Source organism: Cupressus sempervirens, chromosome 9 (genome assembly GCF_028749045.1).
Source record: "Cupressus sempervirens isolate cs-2001-9-10 chromosome 9, ASM2874904v1, whole genome shotgun sequence".
NCBI classification, from domain to species: Eukaryota; Viridiplantae; Streptophyta; class Pinopsida; order Cupressales; family Cupressaceae; genus Cupressus; species Cupressus sempervirens.
Window position 1 is genome coordinate 483,994,980 of NC_143126.1, and position 13,759 is coordinate 484,008,738.

Below are 13,759 nucleotides of genomic sequence, written 5' to 3' on the forward strand. Positions count from 1 at the left end.
GTAGGACCAAGGGGGGAAGTGGCTGACACAAGAAAAGCATCTTTGAGGCCTTCAAAGTTCTTAGTGGTTGTAAAATCAACAACGTTGATTTTGAAGCTAGCAAAGACATGCATAGAGCAACTGCTGTTGACAGTGGTTTACATCTCCGAATTGACCTTGTCACTTTTAGACTCAAACATCTAATTTTCCTCTTCAATGTATCCGCTCTTCATTGCCTTTTCTTTTTTCCTCTGTCTACCAGCGTTCTTTCTAATACTGTCTGCAAACCCAAAACCTCCATCCTTTAAAGACGATGTTATTATCCACTAGATAAATAATTGTTATAAAATGAGACAAAATGAACAACACAATACATTGTATTATAAGATGAAACATTTTTTTTGGAAAAAATATATATACTTGACATTGATATCTTATTAATTAAAAAAATTACTTAAATACTTCAATATATTAATAAACTATCTCTTTTGAAAACTAAAATCTAATTTTAAAAATTAAATAACAAATTTAAAACATTGAAAAAATGAAAAGTGAAATAAATACCTATTTATCTATTAATGCTCTTTTCTAATAAATTGATGATAAGGTATTACAATACAATCCAATGTTGTTAACAATAACAACAATAACAAAATAAAAAATGGTGATCTCTCCAACTTTAATGAATAGGAAAAATGGAATTAAAAGCCTAGCAATTTTCATCTGTCCTCTCTCCATATGGCAAAAGTTTGGAAGGATAAAGATGCTAACTCAAAAACCTAGTTATTATCTATAATTTTTATTAAATTTCTATCGCATGATACATTTTTCCTTTTTGCTGTTTTGTGCTGCGGAGGATATTTTGCGTGTATATGTTGTGTGGTCGTCATTATTTTGCGCGTTGAACGGCTGCTCAATCAACTCTCAGAGTTTTCTGTTATTATTACTCTGATATCTTCTTCGGCGTCGAGTTTATGCTGATTATATGTGGGAAGCGTATGCATGCTGTTTATAGCCAGTGTTGATTTTTTAGTCAGAAGAACATTATATAATCGGAAGGAGGAAAATCGGTCAGGCGTTTTGTCCACAGAGGTCAAGTAGAAGAGAGCTGATTTTGAGGGAATTCGAACCTGGAACCTGAACCTTCACAGGTCTGTTCAAATTTGTTTTTATGGTTTGTTGTTGATTTCTTGTTTTTGATTTTTTGATTTGGGATTGTTTTTTCTTTTGGGCAGATCAGATCAATGGAGGGCTTACTTGCTGTTGATCTCAAAGAGTCTGGAATTGCACTCTATGTTGTTTTTGTTTACTTGATGTTCTTTTCGCCCACACAAAAATTAGGTTTTAGATCTAGGTTTGTGGGTATTAAGATCGATTTTGGGGCACAAATTCCGACATTGAATAGCGTTTCGGACACCCATTTCGTACGTTCCCACTTTGCAAGGACACCCATTTCGCAAGCTCTCACTTTGGAAAGACAAGTATTTAGCATGACATCGTTTTGATGAATTCCTACCAGTTTCATTTATATCTTATGCTTTTGTATGTTTTTCAGTCGTCGGGATTGGATTCTAAGTTGCAGTTCACTTTGGTTTTTTTCATTGGTTAGCTCTATGTGCTGGGTTTTGTGTTTGTGTGGTCTGTTTCACTGGTTTCAGTTACGATTTTTGACTTTCTATGGGGTCAATTGCCCTCTTTCACTTTTCTTGTTGAAATATAACGTATGAAGCTCTTTATAATTGGTTATGGGGACTTGTTGTCCAATTTAGGCACACAAATTGTGGGTTTTTCGGTTGTGGGATTTAAGGACTAACTCATGCAGACACTGTTTTGGCGTTGGGGATTTAATGGTTGAAGTTCTTTGTATCAATTTCCTCTACATGTTTATTTTTCTTATGAACTTCGTTGAAATCTTCAGGTTTATATACGTATAAATCTTCTGTCTTTAGTGCTAACCATATTATGATAACCTCTTTCTGTGCTGAACAAGCCTTTACATGTCTGATTAACCTCCTACTGTGCTAAACAAGCCTTTACATGTTTATCAGTGTTTTTGCATGATAGAATGGTCAGGGTTGTGGTTGCACCAAACAATTGACCTATCAATGCCCGATACAACCAATAGTTCTTTTATAACCATACAAACCATTTCGCGAACCCTGTGAGGGATGCTGACCCACTACCAACAATCCCCCTCTCAGCATCACTTGCCACCTGCATGGATTCAAGACCAAGAACATGTGACCAAGCTCTATTAGAAAGGTCAAGGATGCTGTCGCACCAAATGATCAGCCTATCAATGCCAGATACAACCAATAGTCTTATGGAACCACAGGAGGCAGTTAAGCCATGTAGCAAACCCTGCGAGGGATGCAGGACCACACTAACAACATTGCATGTCGGTCCTCATGCATGGGACAATTCCTTTATTTAAGGAACTGGTTAAGGCTAGACATGTTTAATAGTGCTTTTTAACATCGAATCGCATCTGCAGATATAAGGATGTGGTAGTACTGTTATATTAACGATAAGTCTGTTGGACCTCTTTCCTGATGTTTTCTCAATGTTAATTATTTCTTGATGAGTTTTCTTAAAGCCTGCTGTACCCAGCTTGAGTAAATATCTCTTTGGCATGAAATTGAGATTTTGCATAGAAAGTAAAACTGCTGCACATGTGTTACTTTGGATGCTATCTTTCTGTTTTTTGTTTTGTGTGCTGCAGACCTTTAGCTCGTCCTTCTTGCTTCACACTCTTCATCCATCACTTCAATCACCCCTTTTCTTGAAGATATCAGTTAATTGCTGAAATTCCAAAGCTCTCATTTTTTGGATTGATAATCTTTGATGAGTTCTTGGTTTTATGTGACTCCTAAAAGTTGAATAGGGAACGCCCTTTGATTGGTTTTGCTTTGAGTATTTATAATTTGGTTTTTAGAATTTACACTTACTCTTCTTTGTGAGATCATTTTTTATGAATATGTAGAAAGCTGTTTTTCTGTATATCATGTATTCTTCCTATTTTCTTCTTATTTAAAAGTAAGTTTGAACTCTTTGCATCCCGAGATCTTCTATTCCTTTTGTTTGTGAAAGTTTGATATTTTGAAGATTACAAACTCTACCAATTTTTTTATTTATTAAGCTGAGCTGGTATCTGTAAATTGCAGTGATGAAAATGCCACTTTCTTAAAGAATTTTAATATATTTATTAAGGAACCTTGGATTAATAGACTCTAGTAGAGTTTAAATTAATCTAAACTTCACGTGGAGATTAAATTCCCTCTTTTAAATATATCTCCGCTTATTCTAGTTTGAAGGCTTTGCTTCTTGATATTTGTGCCTCTGTTTTTTTATGTGAAGATGTAACTTTCTGCAGCTTATGAACTCTGTGAATTGTTTTTTGATTCTATAATAAGTTTGATCTGTTTCATGTTGACTGTAATAATGAATATACGATATTTTTCAAAAGAGTTTTATTTTTTGAGGAAGGTTGTGTTACTTCTGTTTAGAATAGGGTTTAAATTAAATCAACCATGATATGGACATGAATTTCAGTTTTGCAATTTACGACTTATTCCTTTTTTGTATTTTGAACATTTTTTTTTTTGCTGATAGGTAATCGTTCAAAGCCTAGATTATTTATGTGTTAATCTCAAGTAGATTCGAACCGAAGACCTTCCTGATGAGAAGCTTGCAATTTACCAATGCATTGTAGGCTCTTGCCTTGTATTTTGAACTTCTTAATTCTTGAGATCAAATTGCTTTATTTTCTTTTTAAAATCTTATATTGCATGGACTATGGAATGCACAAATTTTCTTTTGTTGTTTTTAATTTTTAAAGTTTGAGCCAGTTTCTTTCTACTCAAACAACTACATTTTTCGGTGTTTTATTTTTATAAGATTCATTACTACCCTTGAATAGAGTTAAAATTAAACTAACTGTTGATGTGGAGATCAAATTTCTTTCATGCAATATGAATTCCTGCTTATTTGCTTCTCTAAGCTTTATTTTAAAAGGAAACTAATTTCAAAAACCACATGGACAAGTCATGTTACATGGAGTTTATTTAATTATGTAGGCAATTCTATAAGGAGGTGTATTCTTTTGGCAGTTGTTCAATATATCTACTCCAATGACAAAAGATTAAGAACTTGATCCCCTATATAGATGAAATTTTTTGTTAACCGTATATGCGACTTTGATGCTTGGCTGGTGTTTTTTTGTTTTGGAATTTTCTATATTGTATTAATCATGAAGATTACTGCATTCTTGAATAATCTAATCTATTCTCAAGTTCATTTCTATTTGGCAGGATTTGGAAAGGCTTGAGGATGCATGCTTGGTGTAGATCATGTTTGCTTGCATGAAGGGATTATCTATGAAAGTTTCTGAGCACTTCTGACAGATTAAGTTATTCGGTATTTATCAGTTTTTACAACAATGGATAGGTGTGACACATCTGGTTTTGTGAGTGGTGGAGGGCAAGCATTCCCTGCTTATTAGTAGTTTCCATAGTCATATTTTTTTTGTGTTGGCATATTTTTTGTACATTATAATAATAAAGAAGCCCATATCTGGATAAGGTGAATGGACAAGTTTCCATTTTTGGGCTTCATGGGGAAATCCCCTCTACCAAATACATCAAAAGCATTTAATGGTGTTGAGCATGCTACTGTTCCTGCATTGGGAGTGGAAGCTCAGGTTTGCGAGCGCCAGCTGATCTCCATGAATGGATATGGCAATTTCACTAACTTCTCTTCATCACCGAAGGGAACAAAGAGAAAGTATTCGTCCAGTGACTTGAGTGGAAGTTCGTCTGCAATGTTTAGTTTGGCACTGGGATTGGGTCCTTCTACAAGTTCCTCTGATAGTAAGGCAAACTCTGGTACCTCTTCTAATAGCACATCGTGTAAAGAGAATACTGAGGAAGAATCATCTGTGGATTTAGAGCTGGGAATCCAACTCCATCTTGGAAATCTGAAGACAATATCCCCAAAAAAGAATTCTGCAGAGGTGGCTCCTAAAATCATGGATATGGATTCTGGCAATCTTCTTCAACTAAGCCTTTCACGAGGCCCTACAGAATCTGGGAAGTCTTGTGTTCTATCAGAGTTTGATTGTGCTCTAGGATTAGGACAAACACAAAATGAATCAGAGATTGCTTTTGACATGAATAATATTCCTGTTGTAGATGAGGGCTCTACTTCAGCAAGGTGGAAGTCTGGGGGACACATCCCCGCTTTGCTAATGGCAAAGCCAGGATCAAGGTTTGTATCTGCTATGCCATCTATTCAGAATGAATCTGACCCCTCAGTAAGCATAAAAGGAGGAAATAATCCTGCAAAATCATCTTTAAGTGGTGTGTCTGGAATCACTGAAAAGAAGCAACGGACCACTAGTTCGAAAACATGTCAATTCAAAGGATGTGGCAAGGGAGCTAGAGGTGCATCGGGCTTGTGTATTGCACATGGTGGAGGGCGCAGGTGCCAGAAAGCTGGATGCAATAAAGGGGCTGAAGGGAGGACAGTGTATTGCAAAGCTCATGGTGGAGGTCGTAGGTGTCAACAGCTTGGTTGTACAAAAAGTGCAGAAGGAAGAACAGATTATTGTATTGGCCATGGAGGTGGCAGAAGGTGCAGTAATGAAGGTTGTGATAGAGCTGCTAGAGGGAAGTCTGGGTTGTGCATAAAACATGGTGGAGGTAAAAGATGCACGAAGGAAGGGTGTACAAAAAGTGCAGAAGGATATTCTGGCCTTTGTATTTCTCATGGAGGAGGAAGGAGATGCCAATTTCCCAGTTGCACAAAAGGTGCCCAGGGAAGCACTATGTATTGTAAAGCACATGGGGGTGGCAAAAGATGTATTGTCACAGGATGCAATAAAGGTGCAGAAGGAAGCACTCCTTTGTGCAAGGGACATGGTGGTGGTAAAAGGTGTCTGTTTGAGGGAGGTGGAATTTGCCCTAAAAGCGTTCATGGTGGTACCAAATTTTGTGTGGCTCACGGAGGAGGTAAGAGATGTGCTGTTCAGGGGTGCACAAAGAGTGCCAGGGGGAGGACAGATTTTTGTGTTAGACACGGCGGAGGCAAGCGGTGCAAGTTTGAAGGCTGTGGAAAAAGTGCACAAGGTAGTACTGATTTCTGTAAGGCACACGGAGGAGGCAAGAGATGCCTTTGGGGTGCAGAGGGTTCACCTTATGCGAAAGAAGTTGTTCAGGGAAAGACTGGGGAGATTGTACAAGGCCCATGTGACAGGTTTGCACGAGGCAAAACTGGTCTCTGTGCAGCTCATAGTGCTCTTGTCCAGGATGGGAGGGTACATGGTGCAGGTACTCTTGCCCCTGGTATTGGTCCAGGTCTATTCCGTGGATTGGCTTCTGCTTCCACATCGAAGGGACTCAACTCTTCCTGCCCCAACACTCCTTCCAACCTTAGCTTACCACAGTTAGGGAAAAATTTTCAATCTGATTTCTTTATGAACAGTGCATCCGAATCTCCTAATAGCATGGGTGCCTCTTCTGCTTCTACATTTAATCTTGAGAAGAATCAAAACAATGCTGTCAATGATGTTGACATGGTTGAGTTCAGAGAGAAGAATAAAGATGGCTCAGAGGACAAACTTTCGTTATCCTCTGGGTCAGATGGAAGACACACAAATACATTAGGTGTTGAGGACAAAGGGTATCAGGCATTCTGGACATTTTCTCATCCATTCTTACATACTGTTGATGGCAATGGAAATGTTAGTTTGGGAGGCACTGTGATAGGGAGACATGTGGGTGGGCATTATGTTGGACAGTCTGCACCTGTAGTTGGTTTGCATGCTGAACTGGGCATTGGCAGTTCTCTGCAAAGGTTGGGCCCTGGAGTCCACCATCCACTTCTTCCACCTCAAGTACTAGTACCTTTATCAATGAAAAATACCCTGCAGATGGAAAAACAAAGTAGTTCTTCTAGTATAAGTGATAACAACTCTTTGTCACTTCCCGAAGGGAGAGTGCATGGAGGTGGTCTCATGGCTATGCTGTCAAAGGGATCTGGAATTGGAGATGCTGGACGATCAAATCAAGGTGAGCAAAACAGAATGTTTGATCATGCTTCCTGGCGTGTGTGAGTTGGATGCTACCCTTTCCCGCTGAAAGCAGTCATTTTAATCATGTTGCTGGCCAAGTCCAAATGCCAAACTGCATAAGTCTAGTAATGTGTAATATGTTCAGGGGACCTCAAGTTAGCTTTTCCATTATTTGGAAAATGTCCATCTGTGCTGCGTACAACCCCCCATGTAATTGTAATTCATCAAGTCTTTGTCTGTGTTGAGTCTTAAAATTGCAGAAGTTCATCCCTGTAAATAATCATTGGCCTTGTTAATACATGGTAGTTCTAGAGTTCTAGTGTCCAAACAATTCATTAATATTGTTTGAATTGCACTTATGGTTTTTACATTATTTTTAATCATGGTTTCAGGAATCTCAATTTATTTAATTATTCGTCATTTTAATACTAGTTAATTTTTCCACCTTGTGACTTAAAAAACAGTTTATAGGTCTTCCTGAAATGCAGTCTCTAAATGATTTTTGTCTCTGAATGCTTTATTGCTTCCTCGGATTTATTATTCTCATGGCACAAATGTGTTTCCCTAAAACAAAATTATATAATACCTTAACAGCAGATTGTGTTATCAACAACTTTCCTGACCAAGCATTGAGCATGTTGTGAAAATATTAAATAATCTTTAGATGATTAATTTACTTGTTCTATTTTTAATTTCTTCATATTTAATATATTATTAAGATGTTAGGGGATGCATGTAACTGTAAGCCTTTGCCATTCAGTACCCAAACCTTTCTTTCATAGCTGTTTATTTATACTCTCTTAGAATTGTTGGATGTGTGGTCTGGGTTTTTATTGTTAACATTATAAACTCATCTGTAGAGTTTGCAGACAAAATATTTCTTGTGTGTGATATTAGTACGAGATGTTTATGGAGTTTATGAGCTTTTCTTGCATTTAATTGTAAGCCTTCGCCAATCAGTAGCCAGAGCTTTCTTCTTGTTTTTTATTTGCTGCGCTCATAAAATGCTGGACATGGTCTTGGTTTGCTTTGTTAAACATTACAAATTAATACATCTGTAGAAGCTACAGGCATAAAATTTCAAGACCATGATAGTAGCATGAGATATTTCTCAGTATGACTGTGAACCTATTTTTTAATGAATAAGACTGACAGTCAAATCTAGAAACATCTCATGCAAAACATCTATAGAAGTACTGAATGCTATATGAATGGAAATAATTATTAGAGTTGTAGCTTGTTTCGTTTCTTTTTGGTTATAGTTATGTATGTTGTTTGGTTCTTGAATTTCTTTTGTCATTTTTGTGGTTAATAATATCATTCTCAACAGTTGTTGGGCAACCTGGCTCTGCATCAAGGCATTATTCTGCTTATAGGATAAAGTATTTTGAAGTACCATGGAAACCTGAACCATCATATCAGGAAAGCAGCTATAAGCTCAAATGTGCTTGAAGCCCTGAATGAATTAAGGAGTGGATAAGTTAAGCCATTTTATACCATGTAAGATCCTATTTGGACCTCTCCCCTCGTATTTAATGGTAATTGATATAGAGCTAAATATGACACCTTGATCACCTTTTTGATAGAAAAACTGAATGTATGCATTGATTCTTAAAGCAAGGCAATCTCTATATTTACTCTGTAAGATTGTCACGTTTTTGTCTCTCTCTTTCTTTGGGTAAATAATATTTGCATATGATGCTGAATTCCTTGATGGTGTTTTCTGATAGATCACAAAATGAAATCCTTTTCTTCCTCTCTGTTTTGAAAGGATTGGCGAACTTTGAGTTGCATTTGCTTGTGCAATAATAAATTAAAACATAGACCACTTCCAATTCGTCTGGGAGTTTCTTCCCTCCCAGTGACAGTGTTCCATTGTGTAGAGTGCAGGCCAGCATCTTGCCAACATGCGTAACTGTTTGGGTAAGTCTGCAGTTTAAACACAACATGAGGACTTGAGAGTACCTGGCAAGTCATCAACACTGATTCACCAATTGCATGGACAATCCAAAAACTACAGTTAATGCGTGGTTAAATCTGGATTGCTTATGCTCCATTTGCAACATTGACTGTTAAGAGTGATTAAACAAGTTTGAAGGAAATTCAAGAACAGAAAATGTTTACAAAATTTTCACTATGCAATATTCTTTTTCAATTTATATATGTTTTTTAAATTAAAAAATAAATATAATTTTAGGCTTATGTTTATAATATAACGATTTGAGGAAGTGGAGGCTTATCTTGCAAGATGTAAGGACAGAATTCAGAAGCATTATGCACCAAGACCCAATTAGAGGGGGCTGTTATTTGCAACTAGTACAGACTGCACATCAATCACCTAGAAGAATGACCTATCATATATTATTTGGCTGCAATGCCAAATTGTGTTCAATTGTTGAAGATAAGATAGAATAAGAATTGAAAATTATCCTTGCATTAACGAACCAAAAGAAAATTTTGAGGATGATGACAAGCATAACCATAAGAATAGTCATGAATTTTCACATATTATAGTAGAGTTGGATATGACAAAGATTGTGGTTAAAGGTTTGATCAGACATCTGTAGTGCATCCATTTCGTTTAAGTGAAGCAAAGTTCAATAAATAGGATCTTTTTCCATTTTTCATAATACACCTAGATTATAATCTTCATTGGAGCTACAACTTTGAGCGCCAAGAAAGATGAGGAAGCAAACACGACTTGTGCCATGTTTTGTTTCGAGAGAGGTTACCTTTTCAATGTTGCAAGGAGTTTTGATTGGAAGGATTTGGTCATTGCATACACCAGAATGGGGCACAGACCCCAGGAGTTTGTCTGCGGGAGTTTGATCTAGTGGAAGTGCGAATGGTTTATAGATTAGATTTCCTTCCTCACTAGGGGTAGATGACATGACAATTGGAGGAGGCACTATTGGAGTAGACCAAAGGGTAATGGGATTTTTCTCAAAGGTAATGAAATGAGTGTTTTGTGGATGAAAGCTCTCTCAACGGTCTGTGTTGACACCCTATTTTGTAGTCTGAATTCTTTTTGTTTTGTTTGTCCTATTCATTTTTGGCCTTTTTCTTCTCATCATTGATAATAGGTTTGAGATAATTTTGGATGGGTCTTCATTGGCCAAAGTATATATAGATATGGGGGGTTTATCGTCTTGCTCGTGTTTATCAATATACATTGGAAGTCATCCGTAACCCAAAATGTCGGTGTTGACTTGTTGAACTCTTCTTATTGGCTTCCTATGCCCCTAAAATCCAATCTTTTTCATATTGGAGTTTTAAACTTCCTTATTCCATTATCGCAGTCACCCATTTACCTTACACTTGGTGTATCAAACATTTCTTTACTTTGAGTACCTTTGCTACAACACCTAACTTTTCTTAAATCCATGGCCTCTACAGTCTTAGATATTCATTTAATTTGCATACGTAGAGCCTAGTTTTTGTGGGTTTGGAGGAATACAGCCTTTGTATCTTCATTTAGATGTCCCAATTTGATTTCAAATATTACACGCTTCATATTGATAAATGCTTACATCTTGTCCAACTAGATATAGGTAGTGGCGTATTATTCGTTCTTCATCATTCCAATGCATTTAAAAATAAACTTATTAGTATGTTATTTTTTATTTGTATTCTTTCTTGCTCGTGTCTAGCGGGTTGCTATATCCCCACTATACACCATCCTTCGTAATTCAACCATGTAAATGTGCAAAACTTTCTTGGTTCAAGTTAGCATATAGATGCAAAGTGACATATGTACAAGAACATAATATGTAGTGGATATGGTTTATAACAAGATAATTGTTTAATCCATAAAATTTTGACATCCGTGAGTACCTTAGGAATGTTGGTGTAAGTAATGTTTTGTATCTAGTAAAGGTCTTGTACCTTGCTAGGTAATGTGGGGATTTGTCATTCTAGAAGTATTAGTCGTTTAGATAAGATTTTATTATATCTTATATTTATCTAATGCTTGTTCCTAGAAATTTTATATTTGATTTTTTGGTTGTTTCATTTCATAAGATTGAGACAAACCAACATAACAAAATAATAGCAATTGAGATGTCTTATTCTTGAAAAATAGTATTATCTAGAGTCAACTTTTCAATCGTAAATTTTGCATTTTGTACAATTGTCATCTTATCTATTAAATGTGCCTTCTTTTTTAAAATGGAACCTTGTCAAAATTACAAAACCATATCATTATGTGCAAAGGATTGGAGATAAGCAGATACATCTAGTTGCTCGTTCATGGGATTCCAAGGGTTGATCCTGTTGACCACGACGACATTTGAAAGTTGGCAAAATGCACAAATACATTTAAAAGGTGGCAAAATTATTTATGTTTGAAAAGGTGGTAAGTCGTAACATATCACATGGCATATACTTAAATCAAATATTTGAAACATTGCACAAATAAACATTGTTTTGGCGGCAACAGGTCATATATTACTGACATGAGTCAGTACAAGACATTTATAATATCGTGCATGTTTCTGCCAGGTGTTAAGCAGACTTGAAACATTCATCAAAAAGATTTTTGGTTGTGGGTGTTTTTTTTGTGAAAGACATTCTTCTCTGTAGATTCCATTGTGAAGTTTTTTTTTGCAAACTTATAATATCTCTACTGTATAAAAGGTTGAAAATGAAAATTGGGTATATCCATGTCTTCAAATGCAAATGTTTTCTTGACATATGGGTGATTCTTTGACAGCGAATATAAAATGATTGTCACTGTGTAAAAGAAAGGTTTGTTGCTATGAATTGGATACATTCTTCTTGACTATGACAGATTTTGTTTTGTTTTGAAACTTCAAGGTTTCTAGGTTGAAAAAGCACAGATTTTGTATTGTGAAGTATTTGCTGATTTAGTCTTATTATTTCTTCTTCTCCTGTGCATGCACAAAATGAGATGAATAACGGGTTCATCTTCAAAAGAGACATTTTTAAGGTAAAAACAAGTATCTTTGAATGCATGAGGGTTTCAAAATAACGAAGATAATAAAAATGAGCAACTTTAGGTATGTTGCTGCAAAGGTATGTTGTAATATAGTTGCAGTTCATTCATTCTTGTTAAAAAGAAATAAAGGGAATGAAATGTCATTTATTCCTGTTTGAGTTTTGAGAAAGGTTTGAGATTTCTTGAATACAGTCTTTCTTAAAAGGGGGCAAAGATATGAGTTTCAGTTCAGTCAGGCATCTCTCTTAAAGACGGCAATTTGTGAACAAGGATTTCAAAGAAATTTGTTTCTTCTCAGAATGTTAAACTCTAATTGTTAAAAGGCAAAAATATTTTCATTTTTTCTACAATGGGTTTTTCTTTGATCTTAAAAATGGTATTCTTCAAAGTTTTTTGTTTTGAAGTCACTTGAAGGATTCAAAACCAGAATATTACTTGTTCAGTTTTGAAAAGGATATGACTGACAGTTTCAGGCTATAATGGAGTCATTTTGGATCCTAAATTGGCATTCTGCAAAGAATTTTTTAAAATTCTTGAGGGTCTTCAAATCTGGAAATAACTCATGCACAGTTTGGAAACTTATAATGGCTGTTAGTTTGTGAAACTAGAGAAATTCGAAACTAAATTGTTTTGAAGTTAGTTTCTTAAACAACATTTTTAAAAGAAGTTTTTGAACAACCCTAACTGGTTTAGTTAGGTTCATGTAACTTATCAAATTCGAATTTTATCTCTATTTATAGAGATCATTTGTAATCCTCGGATGGATATGTGTGTATAAAGCATTAAAAAAACATATATACATTTGAGGAGATTTGAAAAAAGGTTGAAAGTTTTATTATAAGCTTATGTACATGTATAGATGTCATATACACATTAGTATATGTATATGAGGTTGTAATCACAGCATTGATAAAGGGTTAAACACCCTGAGTAGTAGAAGCTGCTGATTGTAAAAGAATTGGAACTCAATAAAGGATATAGGTTCATGGAGTGGTTTTTCTCCCTATGACGAAACCGTGAGGATTTTTGAGGGTTTTCCACTCGGCACAAAATTGGTGTCTCTTCATTTTGTGAGTTGGCATTGTTCTGTTTATAATTAATGTTTACATTTCAATGTGATTTGATTACTCTGTTGCTGTGAATTGTGAATTGAATTTAATGAAATCAGATTTTGGGATAATTTAATAGTGTTCTGATTCACCCCCCCTCTCAGAACCCTGATACTTCCAAAAGATCCTTCCCGTAAAAGAGAAAAGTGCTTTTGGCTACTGCCAGAGGAGGGGTGGATAAAAATAAATTTTGACTGGGCTACAAGAGGAAAACCCGGTCCATCGGGATGTGGGTGCATAGCACAAGACCATGAGGGACACATCTTAGCCTTTGTATAGCACATGACCATGAGGGATACATCTTAGCCTTCATAGCAAAATGACTAAGGGATGACACCAATAATATGGCAGAATGTGAAGCAGCCAAAGAGGCTCTCGTCTTAGGAACTAAGCTTGGTACAAGGAGAGTGCACTTGGAAGGATATTTCGAGATCATAATCAACGGAATCAAGCAAGGTAGAATGGAGTCATGGTACCTTGACAAGCACATAAGCCAAATTAAGAGACTACTATAGGAGTTAAAAGACTTCATGATCTCCTACACTTATCAAGAGGCTAACAACTTGGCAGATAAGTTGGCAAATTTGGGAGTGGATGACTCCTTGGAGAGCCAATATGAAATTTTTGAAGACCTTAGGCATCTTA

At 36.0% G+C, this 13,759-nt stretch overlaps 1 protein-coding gene across 3 annotated transcripts; it reads left to right on the forward strand.

Annotated features, from left to right (window-relative positions):
• The first annotated feature begins 879 nt into the window (after nucleotides 1-879).
• Nucleotides 880-7,361, forward strand: LOC149539441 (uncharacterized). 3 transcript variants are annotated; one of them, XM_089800677.1, is made up of 3 exons: nucleotides 880-1,130; nucleotides 1,215-1,403; nucleotides 4,290-7,361. In XM_089800677.1, the coding sequence occupies exon 3, from the start codon at nucleotides 4,565-4,567 to the stop codon at nucleotides 7,088-7,090; it is 2,526 nt and encodes an 841-aa protein (XP_089656803.1). In that variant the 5' UTR covers nucleotides 880-1,130; nucleotides 1,215-1,403; nucleotides 4,290-4,564; the 3' UTR covers nucleotides 7,091-7,361. The 3 variants fall into 3 exon arrangements, with proteins under 3 accessions (XP_089656803.1, XP_089656804.1, XP_089656802.1); XM_089800678.1 differs by having other exon boundaries at nucleotides 1,220-1,403; XM_089800676.1 differs by lacking the exon at nucleotides 1,215-1,403.
• The last annotated feature ends 6,398 nt before the right edge of the window (nucleotides 7,362-13,759 follow it).

Excerpts from the sequence above, each read along its gene's own strand:
- LOC149539441 (XM_089800677.1), top strand. The coding sequence starts at position 4,565 with ATGGACAAGTTTCCATTTTTGGGCTTCATGGGGAAATCCCCTCTACCA.